The 18563-nt window shown below is 38.4% G+C and overlaps 1 protein-coding gene across 2 annotated transcripts in view; it reads left to right on the forward strand.

The window, feature by feature from the left end:
* CSMD3 (CUB and Sushi multiple domains 3) overlaps nucleotides 1-18563 on the forward strand; it is a 1240207-nt gene that overhangs the window by 480538 nt on the left and 741106 nt on the right. For both annotated transcript variants that reach the window (XM_084620231.1, XM_084620232.1), the window contains one exon: nucleotides 16428-16505. In XM_084620231.1, the coding sequence (XP_084476357.1) occupies nucleotides 16428-16505 (78 nt within the window). The remainder of the gene's footprint in view (nucleotides 1-16427; nucleotides 16506-18563) is intronic.

An 18563-nucleotide genomic window follows, 5' to 3' on the forward strand; every position in this document is an offset into this window, starting at 1 on the left:
CAGGACCTTTTCAGTGTGTTGTGTTTGCCTTTGGGGTGACATTGATAATTTATTATAGATAGATAATAAGTGCCCTATCCCTTCCCTGGGCTTCAATCGTGTTGCTCTTGTGCAGCCTTGCAGGATCAGGGCCTAAAACTGTAGCAGGTTGTTTGTTTTTTTTAACCATGGACTCAGGCTCAGAAAAGTTTATCTATCTCCCTTCCCACAAAACAAGAATAAAAACTCTTGCCATGAATAAGCTGTCCTCATTCAGCTTGTACATATCTTGAAACAACAAATGTCTTGTGCTAATTAGATCTTAAGCATAAAACAATAAATATGTGAACTGATCTATTTTCCTCAGGCATGAAAGAAATCAGGGAGAAAGTAAACCACCCATAGAAAGTAAACCACCCATTTCCTTCAGTTCTTTGTCTTTTAAAGCAATTACATCCTGGGAGGCTGGACATCAATAAATTAATCACATATGTAAAAGATACTTTATCACTGCTAGTCTTTTTCTGCTGTCCAACTGACCAATGAACACAAAGCTCAGAGTGCGCTGGTAGCTTTAGTATTACTGGCTGTTGCTGTGATTCATGTCAACCAATGATGATGCATCTCTTTTTTGTATTGTGGGCTCCAGTAGCTGTTGTGTAATAGACCTGACACATACTCCTAGTGCAGTAGTTTCTGTTGTGTTTAGAGAAAATTCATTGATTGTATGTTCTTTGTGTGAATTTTCAATATCCGGTACATTTCTTGGGGTCTCTCAGCCATTAAACCTCTTCCTTAATTTTTATACATAGTCTTCATCATTTCTACACTGATGCTGCTCTTACACACAGGGAGCAGTGAAGGGTGATTTTGAATCCTTGTTTTTTAGTGGATACTTTCCTGGTCTATCAGCATTTTCTAAAATAGAATACTGATTTTGGACACAGAGTTAGATATGGACCCAGTACCACTGACAACAATGGAGTATTATAATTTATTTAGCAGGGAACAAGTTTGGGGCCACAGTACATGACCACTAATTTAAACTTGAAAAAAATACATGGCTCTTATTTTATGTGAATCGGACACTGTCACAACAACATAATTTTTGTCATGTGCACATGTTGATGCTTCAGTTCTTGTGTCTTTTGAGGGATGGGGAAGAGTTAACTGTTTCTTTTATGTCATGCCCCAGAAATGAGAGCTTTCAGGGGGGATTTGAATGAGAAGATAGTAGAGACTTAGTGAGCCAGGATGAAGGGAGCATACCATGGAGAGCATTTTATCAGTGATGAACATTATGGGACCTGATGCTCATTTACACTAATGCCACTTTACACCACCATTGTATTGTGGGCATAAATTATGTTTACAACCATTTTAAGGACACTATTTACTGCCAGAGCAGTGTCAAGAGGCCTTAAGATAAAATCCTGGTTCCTACTGAAGTCAATGGGAGTTTTGCCACAGTGTGAGCAATTCATAAAAGCTGTCCTTTCTTTGTTCACAGATAAAGGCATAAGGTTAATTTGAAATCATTTTCATTAAACAATGGAGAATAATGATGAATAATCCCTGTCAGAGTGTTAAAAATATATACAGTAGAAATAAAGTAGTGAACGTTCTGTTTTGGAAGGTTAAAAGTTGAACTACATGTTTACAGCAAATCATCTGCAACACATCTTTGGGCATCCTTTTCCTCTCCAGAGACAGCAGGACTACCCCAAGAAGATGCATATGTCCCAGAGGAGGAGGCATTCGGGTCTTGGGTTTGGTCAGGTGACATGCCCTTGCCTGAAGCTCCCCAAACACCCATTTTGACTCCTTTTGTCCAAAGCAGTGGTCCAGTCATCACTCCCTTTACCCCACCTCTGTTCGGGGACAGGCTGGCTCACTTTTCAATGTTGGGGGCTCAGTAACAACTGACAGCTGAATCCTAAGCGCCGTCAGATTGGGCTATGTTGTCCAGTTCCTCTCCACTCCTCTCTTCCAGTCCCTCTTCAGGGACCCCTCCCAGAAGATACTGCTCCTGAAGCAGGTCCAATCTCTGCTGGTTTGGGGAGTGGTGGAGGAAGTTCCACTAAAGTACTGGGGTAAAGGGTTTTAGTCCTAGTACTTTCCGGTTTCCAAATCCAAAGGAAGGGTAAGACTCATTCTTGACCTTTGCAACTTCAACAAATATATCTGCTACATGAGGTTCCGAACGGTCACCCGGTAATGATCTTCCCTACATTATCTCAGAATGACTGGTTTCATGCACTGGACCTCCAGAACACCTATTTCCATGTGGCAATTTTGCCAAGCCATTGAAAATACCTCTGGTTTGTTATGGCAGAGCTCCACTTTCAGAACATGGTCCTTCCACTTCGTCATTCTGCCTTCAGGGTTTTTACCAAGTATATGGTTGTGGGGATGGCATATCTCAAGAAGAAAGAAATTTATATTTTTCTGTGTCTGGATGACTGGCTCCTGAGGCCCAAGTTCAGAGAGAAAGTTCTTTCTCATGTACATGCTACACTCTGCTTACTCCACTGTCAGGGTGTCATCCTAAACACCAGAAAGTCAACTTTGGTTCCCACTCAGAAAATTGAGTTCGCTGAGGACCTCATAGACTCTACAAGTTTGAGAGCATTTTGCTGACCAACCGTTTTCAGGCGATTCACCACCTTTGTTTTAGTCTGCTGTCTCAGCCTTCCATGACAGTTTGCATGTTCCTGAGGCTCTTGTGCCACATGTGCACTTGCACGCAGGTGGTCCAGTTTGTGAGATTGCTTCTTTTCCTGTTCAAATATGTCTCAGGACAGTGTATGATCCGACTCTTCACCCCTTGGACAGATTGGTCCATCTCCCTCCACTTGGCCTGGACTCTTTGCATTGGTAGACCCTTCTGGAAACTGTATGTCAAGGTGTTCCCTTTATCCAACCCCTACCAATAAGATCTGTTGTCACTGATGCCTCCCTGATCAGCTGAGGAGCACATTTGGGGTTGCTGAAGGTTCAGGGTGTGTGGTTGAAGCAGGAGGCCTCGCTGCATATTAATGTGCTGGAGCTTTGGGCCATCTACAATGTTTGTCACACCTTTGTGAACCACATCAAGGGCTCAGGGTTCACATACTTATTGACAATACCACCGCAATGTATTATATGAACAGGCGGGGGGTGGGGGGGAGGGGCACACCCAGGGTGCTCTGTCAAGAGGCAATCAGGTTGTGGCAGTTATGCAACAAGGAGAGTATCACCCCACTGCCTGGTCATTTGCCTGGGTCCCAGAATCATCTAGCATACCATCTCAGCAGGCATTTTTCCCTGAGACACAAGTGGTCCCTGCAGGCAAGTGTCCTGCAAGTCACCTTTGCAATTTGGTGCATTCTGATTATCGACGTGTTTGCAACAAGAAACAACAGGAAATGCTGTTTCTTCTCCTCCTAAGGGGGCATCAGTCCAGGCTCCCTGACTGAATCCTTCCATCTCAGTTGGCAATCGGCCCTTTTATATGCTTTTCTTCCAATCCCAATCATTCCACAGACATCCTCAAGCTGAAAGTAAATTGGGCCAGGCTCCTCATTGCTCTGGCATGAGGCAGTGTTGGTTATCTTCTCACACTGTCAATTAAGCCTCCAATATCCCTTGATCTCCATCCCAACCTGCTCTCACAGAATCACGGCCACACTTTGCATCCCACACGCAGCTCCCAGTATCTCACTGCGTGGCTACTCCATGGTTAAATGAGAAGGAACAGCGATGTTTGGCGGCTGTTCAACCGATCCTACTCGGAAGTTGAAAATCCTCGGTCAGGATGGCCTATTCAGCAAGATGGAAGCATTTTTCACTGTGGTCATTGGCCCAAAGAGTTGAGCCAACATTGGCCAGTATCCAAGACATGTTGAAGTATTTGCTGCACCTTCAGTGGTCACTTAGATCATTGTGGGTGCATCTAGCAGTGATCTCACCCTTTCATCCACCCATTCATGGAAGATCAGTGTTTCCCAGTAGCATGGTGGCTAGATTCTTGAAAGGAATTCTTCATATCCATCCGCCAGTACAGGAACCAGTTCCCTTGTGGAACCTTAAAACCATCTTGGAGGCCCTGATTGGACTCTGCTTGAGCATCTGGCATTCTGTCCATTTTCTCTCATGTCAGAAAACTGCATTTCTTGTGGTGATAACATCTGCAAGAAGAGTGTGTGAATTGCAGGCTTTGATGCAATTTGATGCAATTTCCTTATGTGCCATTCTCCGAAGACAATGTGATGTTGGGTCCAAACCCAAAATTTGCGTTTAAAATGGTCTTTCAGTTTCTCTTAAACCAGGCAGTATATTTGCCTGTATTTTTTCCTAAGCCACATTCATTCCTGGAGGAGCAGCATCTTCACACATAGTCTGACATACAATGTCTAGCCTTTTTTCTGGACAGAAGTGAACTTTTTGGGGACTCCCCTCATCTGTTTGTGATGTACGCAGACCATACAAAGGGACAGGTTCTCTCCTCACAAGCATTCTCCTAAATCAAGACTGCATACGATACAGCTTCGGCTATGGCTCCTCTATGGGTGGGAGCCCTTTCTAGGAGAGTGCTACATCAATAGCATTTCTAAGTGATGTCTCAATATTGGATATTTTCAGGGCTACCACACTGTCATCAATACATATTTTACAAACCATTATGTTAAGATAATTATGTGACCCCTCTCACCATATTATCTAAACACCTCACAATCTTTTTAATGCACTTATCTTCATAGCAGCCCTCTGAGGTAGGGCAGTGTTTTTTGTCTCCATTTTACAGAGGGGGAACTGAAGCACAGAAAGACTAAATAACTGCCTAAGGTCACAGAGGAAATCTGCAGTAGAGCAAGGAATTGAACCTAGGTGTCCAAAATGCCCTAACTCCTGGCCCATCCTTCCCCCTTCAAGTTAATGTGTGTTGTATTTGTCCTTAATTGCAAAAACTTTTGCACTTCCTCTGCATTCTTTTGGGGAATTCCTTGAGTACCTTCAAATACTAAGGTAAAGTTATTTAGATATCTAAGCCAATTGGCAAGTTTTAAGAGGGATCACTATGCCAAAATCACATGATCATACATTATAAATGATGCTATCTAAAGTCATTAAACAGGTCCCTGTTACCCACAATCTCAAGAATTGCAGAAGCTATCCTTTGCTGACCTCATCAGTCAAAGAAACGAAGGGAACTAAGCCATTTGGGTAGTTCACAAGTACTCCTGTTCTTTTTGCGGATACAGACTAACACAGCTGCTACTCTGAAATCAGATATTCAGTCCACCTAGCAGACAAATTTGGGTAGTTGGAGTGGAAGTACAGTCCAACCTTATATACTCATATGCTTTATGAAAAATCCTTACTTCAGAAGTCTCATTGACTTTGAGACCAAACAGAAGCAGCCATATAGAGTGAACAGCTGACCAGCCCAGAACAGCTTCTAGAATCTTCATTGTATATGTTTCTGACAGTTGTCGTGGTCCCAGCATAATGCTATGGCACGTAATGATTACTTTTCGGAATAGCATTAGAGGGTGGTGGTGTTTTGTTCTAAACATTCTTTAATGATTACATATTATGAAGATGTCCTGTAGTGGCTCAAGAGTGTGAGTACCAACCTCAGAGCAGACTGTTAAGAAGCAGGGCATCGACCCAAATTGGTTGTGAGTTTTGTACTTTGATTTCACCAGCCAATTATCAAGTAAAAACTCTGCAGGCACTGTAACAGCCTTAACATGAAGTTGCAGACCGTCCCCTGGGGTACTTTGATCTGACCTGCCACCCAACTAAGATTTCCTTTGTGATAGTTGGTCCCTGACACCAATAATGACATGAATATTCAGGTTACTCCCAATCCAAAAGGACCGGACACTTACCCCAAGTCAGTTGCACTTTAGATCTTACACCAAAGACATCACCTATAGCCAGTCCTATAATAAACTATCTAAAGAATTATTAACTAAGAAGAAAAAAATCATAGTTATTTACAAGGTTATAGCAGGTAACATACACACACAAATGAGTTACAGTTGTAGGTTCCAAAAGATGATAGAAACTGCTGTAATATGGAAGCTCCATATGTCCTTCAGGGCTAACCCAGGCTAAGCAGCATAGAAACCTTGCCCTCCCAAAGTCCAAATAGCACAGAGGTACAGTTTTTTCTTTTCAGGGATTTTTATTCCCTTCACCCTAGAGTTCAAGCTGATGGGATGAGTTCACATGCACATCTCCACTTCACCAGGGTGGGGGAGGAATGCAATTAACAAAGTGCTCTTTGATGTTCCACAATGGTTTATTTAGTTTCAATTGGACTTTCTTTGTGGGCAGGACCTAATACCATCTGTAAGAAGCCAGCATTTTACATTAATTAATGCTTCTTTCCTGTTTCATGACTTACACAATTACAGAGAATTGCAATGCAAGCACTTAATATCACCTTTTATGTAGGCACCGATGTTATAGGTGAGATTAATACATGCAGCATCCCACAAGCATTTTGTGAAGTCTAAAAACATTTTTAAAAAAGAAAAGGAGTACTTGTGGCACCTTAGAGACTAACCAATTTATTTGAGCATGAGCTTTTGTGAGCTACAGCTCACCGCTCAAATAAATTGGTTAGTCTCTAAGGTGCCACAAGTACTCCTTTTCTTTTTGCGAAGACAGACTAACACGGCTGTTACTCTGAAAAACATTTTTATTACTCTAATACTATTTTTACAACACTAACACATGAGTGAGGCAGATGGGTTTTAGCTGTGTATTTATCAGTGTTCAGCTGAGGCCTAGGGGCCTGGGCATGAGCTGGCAGCTGCTCTGCCAGCATCACATATATTTCTTGAGAGTTCTTTTCTAAGTAATAGTAAAAGTGTCCACTGCTTTAGACTGCATATTTAATTACTTGCAATGACACATTATTAGAGATAGATAAATATGCTGATAGAGAAGCTTGTGTTGGTTTCCCCCCACATTCATTGTGGGAATGTTATGTCAACTGCTGTTAGGCAGCCTTGGTGACTGCCTTTTTCAAATATGAATTGTGGTTATTTTTTAAATCAAATTATTATTGTATACAGCACTGTTGACTGTATTCTGCATACTGGTTCCTTATAGTATATTTATTTTCTTGACTGTAATTTCTACAATATATTTTAGTGTTCTGTGTTTTATTATGTATATTTGCTTCTGTAGCTGCTGTGTTTTTTTTGACATATGATGGCTTTATTTTCCATCTTTAATACATATTCTATTTTCTTTACCATAGGATTTTGTTGTAACTCAAATATTTTATTATAATATATAATTATAATCAGTGAATAATAATTTACCATTAATTTAACTATATCTTATAGAAAAAACACATAAACACAAAGGCATCTTAATCATTCTCTGTTTCCTTCATTTTAAAAGTTTTTCCCATTTGGAGAGAGATTTCATGCACCTGTGATGGAGAATATCAGTAGATCCAGTAAAAGCTTTCAAATTGTTCAAAATCTTGTAAACATGCCACATAATCAATATATGTTTCTTCATCACCTTTTGCACAGTACTGTGCCTATATATAAAATCTATACATGAAATTCTTTATTGTGTATGTTCAGACACAGATTTGGATCTATCATTTTTGTATATTTTATAATCATATTAATCTCTATCATAAATCTGTTCTGTATATTAGTTATGACTTCCACCTGAGGCAGTAAACTATGTACACATCAACAGCTTTTTTCTTTTTTTTTTTGCTTGAAGAGGTAGAAAGTGGGAATGTTCATAATATACTGTTTTGTTGACAACTACAGGAGAGTGATATTCATTACAGTTCCAATTCTGCTCCATATAGGTCACATTTTTCAACAGAGGATAGAGAACAAAGTGTTTTGTTTTTTTCTTTTGAAGTGACTCATTTAGTGTACATTTAACTCAAATAAAAAGCCAAAAAAGACATTTAAAATTGCATATAAAATCACATATAGCATATGCCATGTCATTCAGACTTATTCTCTGAAAGTTTTCATAGTTAGCTTTAGTCTTGCGATATGAGAGTATATATGCTTAAAAACTGCTCAATTAAAATATCTGCATTATATTAAAAACAGAAGACAAAATAAGTTACATTTTAACATTTAAATGTAACACATGTTGCGTATAGACTTACATCTTTACGTTTTGCTTCATTGAAGCATAAAATAACGTACATTGAGTTATCAGAGCATTTCACTTTATGGAAGGAAGTTTACATCCATTCTCATTTGCATTTTATTCCATTATAAATAAAACTGTTTGCCTAAGGGGGGAAAAATTATAAAGTAGCCTCTAGTCAGCAAAATTATAAGGCATTCTATCTATTCAGCATAATTACGTTAGTGGATGGCACCTTGATTTGGATAACTATATGTTGTTTTTCGCACAGAGGTAATGAAAAGGGTGTAAATTTTTTATATATATAAATTTATTTGTATGCCATCATATGATCAGTGGGAAAAGCACAGACATATTCATTTATGGAATGTAACTTTGAATAAGCAGAAGGAGTTGCTTTAGGCAGAAATCTTCTTTACTCTGTCATGAATTAGGCAATTTCCCACATGGGGCATTTGCCTAAATGAAGAACAGGAGTCACAAGTGTGGGGGGAGGGGCAAGAAAGAGTACTCTCCCAAGCTTTATGCACAACCTAAATCCAGTCCATTTCAAACACCAAAATGTAATGGCCGTAAGGGTATATCTACGCTGCAGTTAAACACCTGCAGGGTCCCAGACCATGGGCTCCAGCCTTACTACAAACATCTACACCTCAGTTAAACAGATCTATAGCCCAATCCCCGTCAGCTGACAGGGGCGAGCCACAGGTGTTTAATTGCAGCGTAGCCATATCCTAAGAGTAGATTGCACTCCTCTTCATAGTCTGATTGTCCCTTTTCTTAATGGCAGGTGTTGTTGAGCAGCAAAATAGTCAACTATTGGGACTTAAACTCTGAAGGCTGATGATTATTTAACAGTGAGAGTAATTAACCATTGAAACAATATACCAAGGGTCATGATGCATTCTCCATTACTGACCATTTTTAAATCAAGATTGGATGTTTTAAAAGATATGCTCTAGGAATATTGTTGGGAGAGTTCTAAGCCCTGTGTTAAAATGGAGGTCAGACAAGGTGACCACCATGGTCCCTTCTGGCCTTGGGTCCTATGAATCTGAGAGTTATCATCCCTTTGCAAAGAATAGTGACAATAATTCACATCTCCTACTGATTTTTTTTCAGGCTGTAAAACAACTCAGGCAGACATTGCTGCATCAATTTATGTGTGGCTCACAGTCATGATATTTTCACAGCCATTAGGGTTAGAGCTAGTTGTTCTATGGCAGCCTCCAAAAATCTATTAGCTGACTGAGCCACTGTGAGTGGGCCTAAGTGGTTCCCATACTCTTATCTCCTTAGAACTCTCTCAAAATCCTTCAGCAATTAGTGGGTTATTATGGTAGAGTTTCTATGTATGTTAGACTCCTTCTCCCTTTCCTCTTTAGGAATCATGACACCACCTCCCGTACTGGTGTTACTTCAAAATCTTGATGTAATGAGAAAATATATTTGGAGTGGAAGATCATGCCCCTAGATCATCATAAAAAGGGATCAAAGCTGCCTCTATGATAGCATCCTTTATATTCCCTTTCTTCCATGGTGGCCTCTCAGTTGGTCCTGGGAATTGCTTGGAAAAAGAGGACATGAAGCAAACAAGCTGGGAGAGCAGTTGATGAGCTGAGAATGAGGGTGGAGGGTCATGAACATTGCTTCCCCTTCAAACTTATGATGATTCCTAAGAAGAAGATAATTACAGCCTCAAACTTGGTCTGCATACAGCCTCCTCTGCAGCAGAGATCTCCCTAAAGGGTGTCCCTAGGCAAGCATGTCTAGCAGGAGTTCATGGTAGCTGGATTTCAATGAGGCCGTGGTGCTAGAAATAGGTGGTTTGCCATGGGCACAGAGCTAGTGAGGTGGTACAGGACCTCCCATTTATCTCCCAGCATTTGTTCCATGGCCTAACCTGTGGCGTAGCACCTGTAACTCTGGTAGGCATTTGTTTTTTTCCTCAGGGATGCTAATCACTTACAAATTCGTTAAAGTAAACAGGTTTCAGAGTAGCAGCGTGTTAGTCTGTGTTCGCAAAAAGAAAAGGAGTACTTGCGGCACCTTAGAGACTAACAAATTTATTTGAGCATAAGCTCTCGATGAAGTGAGCTGTAGCTCACAAAAGCTTATGCTCAAATAAATTTGTTAGTCTCTAAGGTGCCACAAGTACTCCTTTTCTTTTAAAATAAACAGTGTACCCCACCCTTCTCAGGAGTTTAGTATTATGTATTTACAATACATCATTTAAGGATTTGTTTTTAAAATTTAATCTTCTGATGCATTCTTCCTTCTCCACTGTCTGGGTTGCAGGTGGGTATGACTTGAGAGAGGCTTGAGGGGAATGGAACATGAAAGTAAAAGTGTTTTGGGTTCTGCCTGTATCCATCCTCAGGGAAACAAGCGGCCTGTATCTCCATTGCCTTGCACCTTGCATAGTCATTTACACCAGGGGAAAGCGAGTGTAAATGGGCATTATCCTAATCTGGTAGCATCCTGCACTCACTTTGCACTGGTGTAAATACACATGGTGCAGGGCAACAGAGAACCATGCCCAAACACTTGTCATGATTTTTTAGAGAATTATAGTCTCTCTGCCTTTATTTGAATATTCCTACTACTACAGTATTGTAGGAGCAAACTCTCCCCTCGTTTAGAAATGTATAACTCCTTTTGACTTCACCATCTCAATGAAGTCAACATTTATCTATGTCCATTTTTTTTAAAAGCTGTGGTAAGCTACATTTATAGTAAATTTGGACTCCATTCGATTATTGTGCCCAAAACTGCAAAGTCAAGGTTGCTGTGAAACTTGACAGATTCCAGTTTTCCTTTTAGAGTAGATGGACTCAAAGGACAATTTTAAAATAAGGAACATAATTCTGTCATTTTTCCTGTGATTTTACATTAAAAAATTACAATTCCACATGAAATACTAGAGAGACAGGGTGGGAGAAGTAATATCTTTTATTGAACCAACTTCTGTTGATGAGACAGACAAGCTTTTGAGATTACACAGAGCTCTTCTTCAGGTCTGGAAAACTAATTCAAAGTATCACTACTAAATACAAGGTTTGAACAGGATGTTTACCATAAGTAGTTAACACTCTGTTCATATCTTGTACTTAGTAGTGACACTACTATTTAGTAGTTAATAGGGCCATTAGACCTGAATACCTACAAAACGCATTGTATTGGGATCACAGCTGTCTGTATTTGGTATTTGTTTATATAAATACTATACAAGTCATAATCTTGACTGGGAGACTGGAACATTTAGCTTAAAATACTGGCATTGACACTGACTCCTGTGGCCTTGGACATGTCACTTTTCCTTTCGTTCATTCCTTATCTGTAAATAGCTAGTGGAGTTTTTTGAAGTGGTAGCTTTGTCTGGCAATAGCCATGGGACTCTTCTCCCGTTCCCCCATCCAGCCAAAATTACTCAGTTCAGGAAGTGGGGAGATTTCACCTTTTAGGTGCTTTGGCTTAGTAGCATGAAAGTTAATTTGTGAAAATCAGCTTGAGGTAAGGAGCATACAAAATAAACTTGACATATGAGGTTCATGTTTTATAGTATAGTAAGCTCTGTATGAACCCTTTAATTAAGAAAATGTGCATTTTAATTTCTTAGAAACAGTAATCTAATAATAGGATTTGAAGCGGGAAGGATAATTGGGTAGCCTGGTGATGCTGTATTTAAGCACTTGTCGACCTTTAAATGAGAAAGCTTATGGGTTTATAACTTGGTCTAAAAATACTTTGAAATGGAACAAGGTACATAAGAGCACAGTTTGGGGGTAATTTGTTGACTGAAGGATTTTATGCAAACACTTTGACCATATTGACATTTCTGCATGAGATGAGTTGCTTGAATATTATACTTGAAAGGAGGGGAATACAATAATAGGTCCATGATCTCAGTATGCATTTCTCATTAATGTAAATGGGAGTTATGTGGGCAAGCTCCTTCTACTATACCCAACCCAACCAGTTGTTCTTGAGACCACATGCCCTTCTCCGTCTTCTTTGCGGTGAGCAACCTCAGCTTCCATGCCCTTCAGAAAATCACCCCACTTCCTGGGAACTTTGGAAAATGTTGTTTGGGCACTCATCTCCCAGACTATGAGCAGCTCAAGGCATTGGGTGCTCAGACAACTTGGGTATGACCAAACGCCATTGTGAGGATAAATACATTTATGTTTGTCAGGATTTCAGATAGAAAGATTATGCGTGCCATAGAAAAGGCTATAGATTATTTTTTAATGTATTAAGTTCCTGGTCAACACTTACTCACAATATAACAAGATAATGGCTAAATTCTGATACTTGCTGGAGTGTGGTGTGTTTTGGTGACACCCTGTCTTCCTCACTCCTGTATGCCCTGTTGGAGTGAAGGGGGGGGTCAAGATGTATTTCACTGGTATATACCAACTAAGGCTATTCCCCATGGCCCAGTTCCGCTAGCATAACGTGACACTGGACAACCAAGAATTGGGTCAATTATGTTTAAAGACCTGATCCTGTGAGATACTGTGTGCCTCTGGCAAGGTGAGGTGCTCAACATCTCACAGGATTGGTTGCTAAAGATGTTTCTGTGGTAATATGCTGGTTTATAATCACACTGATTTATAATCACTGTTTTTGTGGTAACACACTGGTTTATAATCAGATCCCTGCCTCCACTATAGTTTCTAGATAGTTTGCAAAGTGATTTGGGGTATATTTAGTATATATTTGTGTGTGTGTGTGTGTGTGTGTATGTGTGTGTGTTCTGTAAACCAGCTTAGAATATATTTTAGTGTATGTGTATATTCAAGCCCAATATGTTTTATAATTTCTGGTTCACAGTCTGGTTGCTCTTGTTAGGGGGGACACAGGAAAATATTCTTTTTGTAAGTAAAAAAAAAAAGTCCCTTTCAAAATCAAAATGAAATTACTGTCTAGTTCAGGATACAAATATCTGCAGGAGTTCTGTGTGGCTTATCTTCCCAATAGCATGCAAAGACCTTAGCATGCTGATGCCTGCTCTTGTGAAAATCCCTGCAGGAGTTGAACAAAGTGTGCAGGCAAGAAACTCTAATAACCATTTTAAATTTTGCATTAAACCTCTCAAACTCTACCCTATTTCCCTCCCGCAAACACTCCTTCATTTGTTCAAATGTAATCTCAGAGAGAAACCATGTAGTTACTGCATAAAGAGTAGATACTGTGTCCTGGTGCTAAAGAAAGGGGGGGAAACCCCAAACATTTGCAATGCTACTTTCTCCCTTGTGTTTGATAATTTGCAAGGAAACAAAGAAGGGTATATTTTCCCCAAAACCTGAGATTGAAATTCATTGCTATAAATGAGGCCCTACATTGTCGAATACTCCCAGTGTACTGTTTGTGGATGTATGGTGAGAATGGCCACACAGGGAGATATCCATGCTCTCTTATGTATTTGTGAGGTGGCTCCATGTCAGCTTTGAAGAGGTTAGTGCTGGGAAAAGGCCAGGAGAAGGTGATGGGTAGGCCTCTAGAACCATGTTTATGCAGATAATATGAATTGGAACTACTATGAACTAGGTGTAAAGGGGCCACACTGCTATTCCAGCTGGAAGTCCTACACAGGTTTGGGATAAAGTTCATACCTTCATTCCCCCTGGAATTCCTTGCAGAGAGCCCATTGGACAGAGATTTGTTTTGGAGGCTGAAATGAATTTTTCACAATACGATTCTAAGAGTTTGTTCACGTGAGAGACTTTGGAGAAAAATCATTGTGTTGCAGAGTGACAGTACCATCTCAGCAACCATTTTAATCAATGTGCATTGTTTTATTGCTATTTCCAGAGAACACAATGTCTGTATGAGATCAACATATCAAACTCAATTTTACAGCTTAGCTCTTTGTGTTACAGGCCAACATGTTCTAGACACTTTCCAAACACAGAGAAAAGCACAGTCTCTTACCCCAAAATGTAGAGATATAAACATCAGTAGGTATTTAACAATACATTTGATCGCTTCCCGAACTGTCATTTCAACTTTTTAAATTTCCTTGGATACTTTTCCTTCTGAAATTCTTGCACTTTTTATGTATGATTATTTTTAAGTAATTCAGTTACTTTTTTTTGTTCATGTCACATTTAAGAATCCCTTTGGATTCTATTTCTTCTTGTAAAATAAGTGTAATGGTTGCTTAAAAGTTCCTTTGTTATATATCTCCCATTGTTCATTGGCTGTGCTCAGATTTCCCTGGTATGTATTTTTAATCTTTGCCTTGTTCAGACTTCATCTTCAATAGTTCCCTGCAGACAATGTACAACTCCTGCTGCCCTTTGGACTGTAATTATGATGCATCCACTGTTGAAAATATCCTGGATACAATGTACCCAATCTCCAGATAAACTTTCTTTTTGGTTTGGTTTAGTTTAGTTAGCACTTTTTTTTTTTTGCAGCAGGGTGCACTGTTTACTTAGAGAAAATATTACAGATAGTCATCTGACTGTTTCAAAGGAAACCATTCTCTCTTGTGCTTTGGTGCTTTCATTCTCGCCTCTTCTTTTCCTTTCCTCCTTTTGACTTTTCTGTTTTGTTTTTCTTCCTCCTTTCATTCGACATCCTCTGCTTCAAATGTGCATAGACACAACCATGACCCCTCAGAACTGATTGGGTATATCAAAAAAGCCATACAGCCCCAAGAACTAAGGGCTTTTCCAGAGCTAATTTGGAAAGAAAGGAAGGTCCATGATAGGCCATAATAGACCTCGAAAATCAATGTTTCAGTGGGAATGGGGGTTGCAATTGCATAACCGAAATGAGAATAGCTGAGCATATTTTAAGTTTTAAGTTCAAATCACTCAGTTAAAAACAGTGTACCTGAGTACTATGCTTCCATTTTTAAAGCCAATGTCCTTGCTGGTGTTGTTATAGCACCAACTAGATGAGTATGTACATCATAAAACTACCAAATACAGAATTTAGATTTTCTACTTAGGAAAGATCTAAGCATGAGTTATCACAGAAAATTAGCTTGTATTTCATAGATAAAGGCTGGACCTTCCAGGTTAGACTTAGGGTCACAAATGAGGCAAAAATTGAAAGTAGGTAGTTGGAACTGCGGTGGAGCTGTTTTTTTTAAAAAAAAACAAAAACCCAAAACATGTAGGGTATTTGGGCATCCACAAATAAACCTTTCCAAATATCAGTATATATTTTAGAGTTGCAGAAGGATTCCTGCTAAAATATTAAAGATTTTAAGATCTTTTTAGCATGTTTTTTGAATAAGATTGTGATTTTTTAGTTTTCACTTTAGTAAGTGAGCCATGAGAACAACCAATGTGGTGATGCCAATTGTTTTGGTTGTGTTCTGTTGTAGAGTATCTGCTGGGAGAGTAGTAATATGGGTCCCATTCTGCCATTAGTGCCTTGAGGCTATGGGATACCCATTGACATCAGGATTGGGGCTATGATTTGGACATGAATATGCTTTTAGGTATTATGTGATTAACACATGTTAAAAAAAAAAGATGCTCTGTCATTGAAGAAGTATAATCAAATTATGGGCATTACACAAATAGACTGTTATTGCAGAAATTTCAGATAATTTATAGATTCCAAGGCCAGAAGGGGCCTCTATAATCATCTATATTCCTGTATAACACAGGCCAGAACTTCCCCAAAATAATCCCTAGTCAATAAGTTTTAGAGAAACATCCAGTCTTGATTTTAAAGTTCCCAGTAATGGAGAATCCACCACAACCCTTGGTAAATTATTCCAGTCGTTAACTATCCTTACTGTGAAACATTTACACCTTTTTTGTAGGGCATCTCCAGAATAGCACACTGCATTTTATACAATTTATTAGCAGATACCATTGCAGAGTTCTTGAAAATTTCAGAGAGAAAAAATGTTAGTACTAACTATAAGGAAAATACTTGTTTCAAAGTACTCATTCAGTCATTAATTTACCAGGTTCCATAATTGTGTGGCAAAGTTTTACAAAACCACTTATTATGCATGGAAACTATTATCTTTAGCTTTCATTTTTGTTTTGCATCAGAGGCACTGTGTACACACTGGAGGGAAAAAAGTAACATATGTAAAGGTTATTCATTTCCTGTACCTTATACACAATCTGATCTGAGTACTTTTCTTTTGTGTAAAAGGTTTTTTTGTTTTGTTTTGTTTTGTTTTTTTCCATTATGGGTAAATAATGCTGGCTTATTAGAAAGCAGTTACTCTAGCTTACATACTTCCATGATAACAAATTGAATAATCAATTGCAATGAAATCTTTTAGACTGTATTACCTGATACATGTTTTTGTTTGTTTTCTTAACTAGTGAAAAAGGCCATAGATTTTAAATCTAGAGGATTTAAATTGTTTCCAGGGAAAGACAACAGCAACAAGTTTTCTATCTGTGAGTGTACTCCTTTTTGTTACTTTTTTCTAGTGCAAGAGTGAAGTTTGTGCTGTCTATGTTGTTTGTGTGTGTTTTCAAAAATGTTTATGTATTTCCAATAATATAACTGCCTTAAATATCTTTCTACAATCTTCATGGTCAATTTTAAAATGTGGTTCTACTCTGAAGGGAAGTTCTCTATAAATCATGGGTGCCTGTGTCTCAACGATTTCTGATCAAATTTGATGAATATGCAAATAAAAATATCCCCTCTCTTTCCCTTATCTACCAAGCCTGCAAAAACTGAACCTGGAGTACACCCTTACAACTATGCAACAACATATTTTCTTCAAATGATATTCTCAGTGTCATTCCAACAGTCTCTTTGGCTTCAGCTCAGATTAGAATTTGGTAAACTGTCCTAGAAAAGAGATCATTGAGTGTACTCAGCACCTTGCAGTATCAAGTCCTTGATGATGCACAGGAGGAGTAAAATCCAGCTCATTTCATGTTAGCTGTGTTGAATGTGCAAGGCAATGAAGTGAGCTGTAGCTTATGCTCAAATAAATTAGTCTCTAAGGTGCCACAAGTACACCTTTTCTTTTTGAAGATTGAAAGTAATAATAACTTTGTTAACTTATTTCAAATAACTAGAGTAAGCAGATATGCCTCTGAATATATCAAGGAGAAGATCTGTTGAGAAAGAAGATGCCATTTTTACAGAGTAGAACCACATTTAAGATATTTAAATAATTGGTTAAATAAATATGCGTTAAATGAATACCATGTGTCCACATTTCATTATTATTCATGGCGGGGGGGAAAGACTTATTGAATTAGCATGCTTTTGCCTGCACCTTAGGCAGGATATATTTGCCTGAGATAGCAGTCTTGAGGTCAGTTTCCAGGATTTATCATGACAGTGACTTTCCCAAAGAAAATGCATTTCAATGGAATTTCCACTTGTAGGTTTTAAATTGTCAGCATGTGAGTCATGCATTTTTAGATAAAGGTTTCTTAAAGTGGCAAGCCCCTATAGCTTTTATGAAGTAAAAGTAATAAAATAAGCCATACTTCTATTCAGTTTATCACAGCAGTTTACAGTATTGCCAGATTTAATTTATCTGCAAAAAGTATCACCTAAACAACTCTGGAAGTTTTTTCTTTTGTATCTGAAAAATGTGTTAAGATGCTTTAAAAAAAATAAAAATCCATGTTATTTTCACACTGTTGGCTCACAGGAGAGTAGGGTGGTTGTAAGACATGAAATACAGTAAAATATAGAGAAGCCTATTTGAAAATATATGAAACTGGAAAATGTAAATATATGTAAACAATAGAGACTGATAATAGAATGGTTGACACAACAGATCGTGATGATAAAAATCAATCATTTTCTTATTAGATCAAATACAAATTTTCCATATTTATTCCATTTCCACTAATTTATTAGTTTTGCCTTATATTACTTGATCACATTTCTTTCAAGACCAACTTTAAGATATCTAGATGTAGCTCTTAATGCATTAGTGGCTAGCAACTTCAAGCTTTGATAGTATGTTTAGTGCAAAATCTTTATTTCAGTGAAGTTTTACATAGCTGATATTTTGTGGATATTCCATATAAAATTGAAGTATGTAGTATTGTGATTTGTCAGGGAGTTGGAGATGGACAACACAAATGAGCAGCTAGCCCCTACAAACAATTGATAAACATTTTGGTTGATTTAAAACTCGGTCAGACAGATTCAAAATTTTTAGAAGAGATATTCAATTTTATCCTTCAGTTTAATTCTGTGTTCATTTGTAAATGTATAATAGGACAATATTTCAATAAAAATACATTGTGCCAATGATTGTTGGAGAGAATTCTCAATGGGACCTCAATGGGAGCACTGTATGCAGAACAATGAAAGAACAGAGTATTTTAAAAAGAATGACTGCCCCTCTACTGCATAAGGGTTCAACAGAGAAAATTATGTATATATCTGTTATTTGTAATAATATCAATAAATGGCTACCTTAAATTACTGTCTTGGATTATCTAAACCTCAGGAAACCATTGTCCTGAGATAGT

This window comes from Lepidochelys olivacea (assembly GCF_965140295.1).
Source record: "Lepidochelys olivacea isolate rLepOli2 genome assembly, chromosome: 2".
Classification (NCBI taxonomy): domain Eukaryota; kingdom Metazoa; phylum Chordata; order Testudines; family Cheloniidae; genus Lepidochelys; species Lepidochelys olivacea.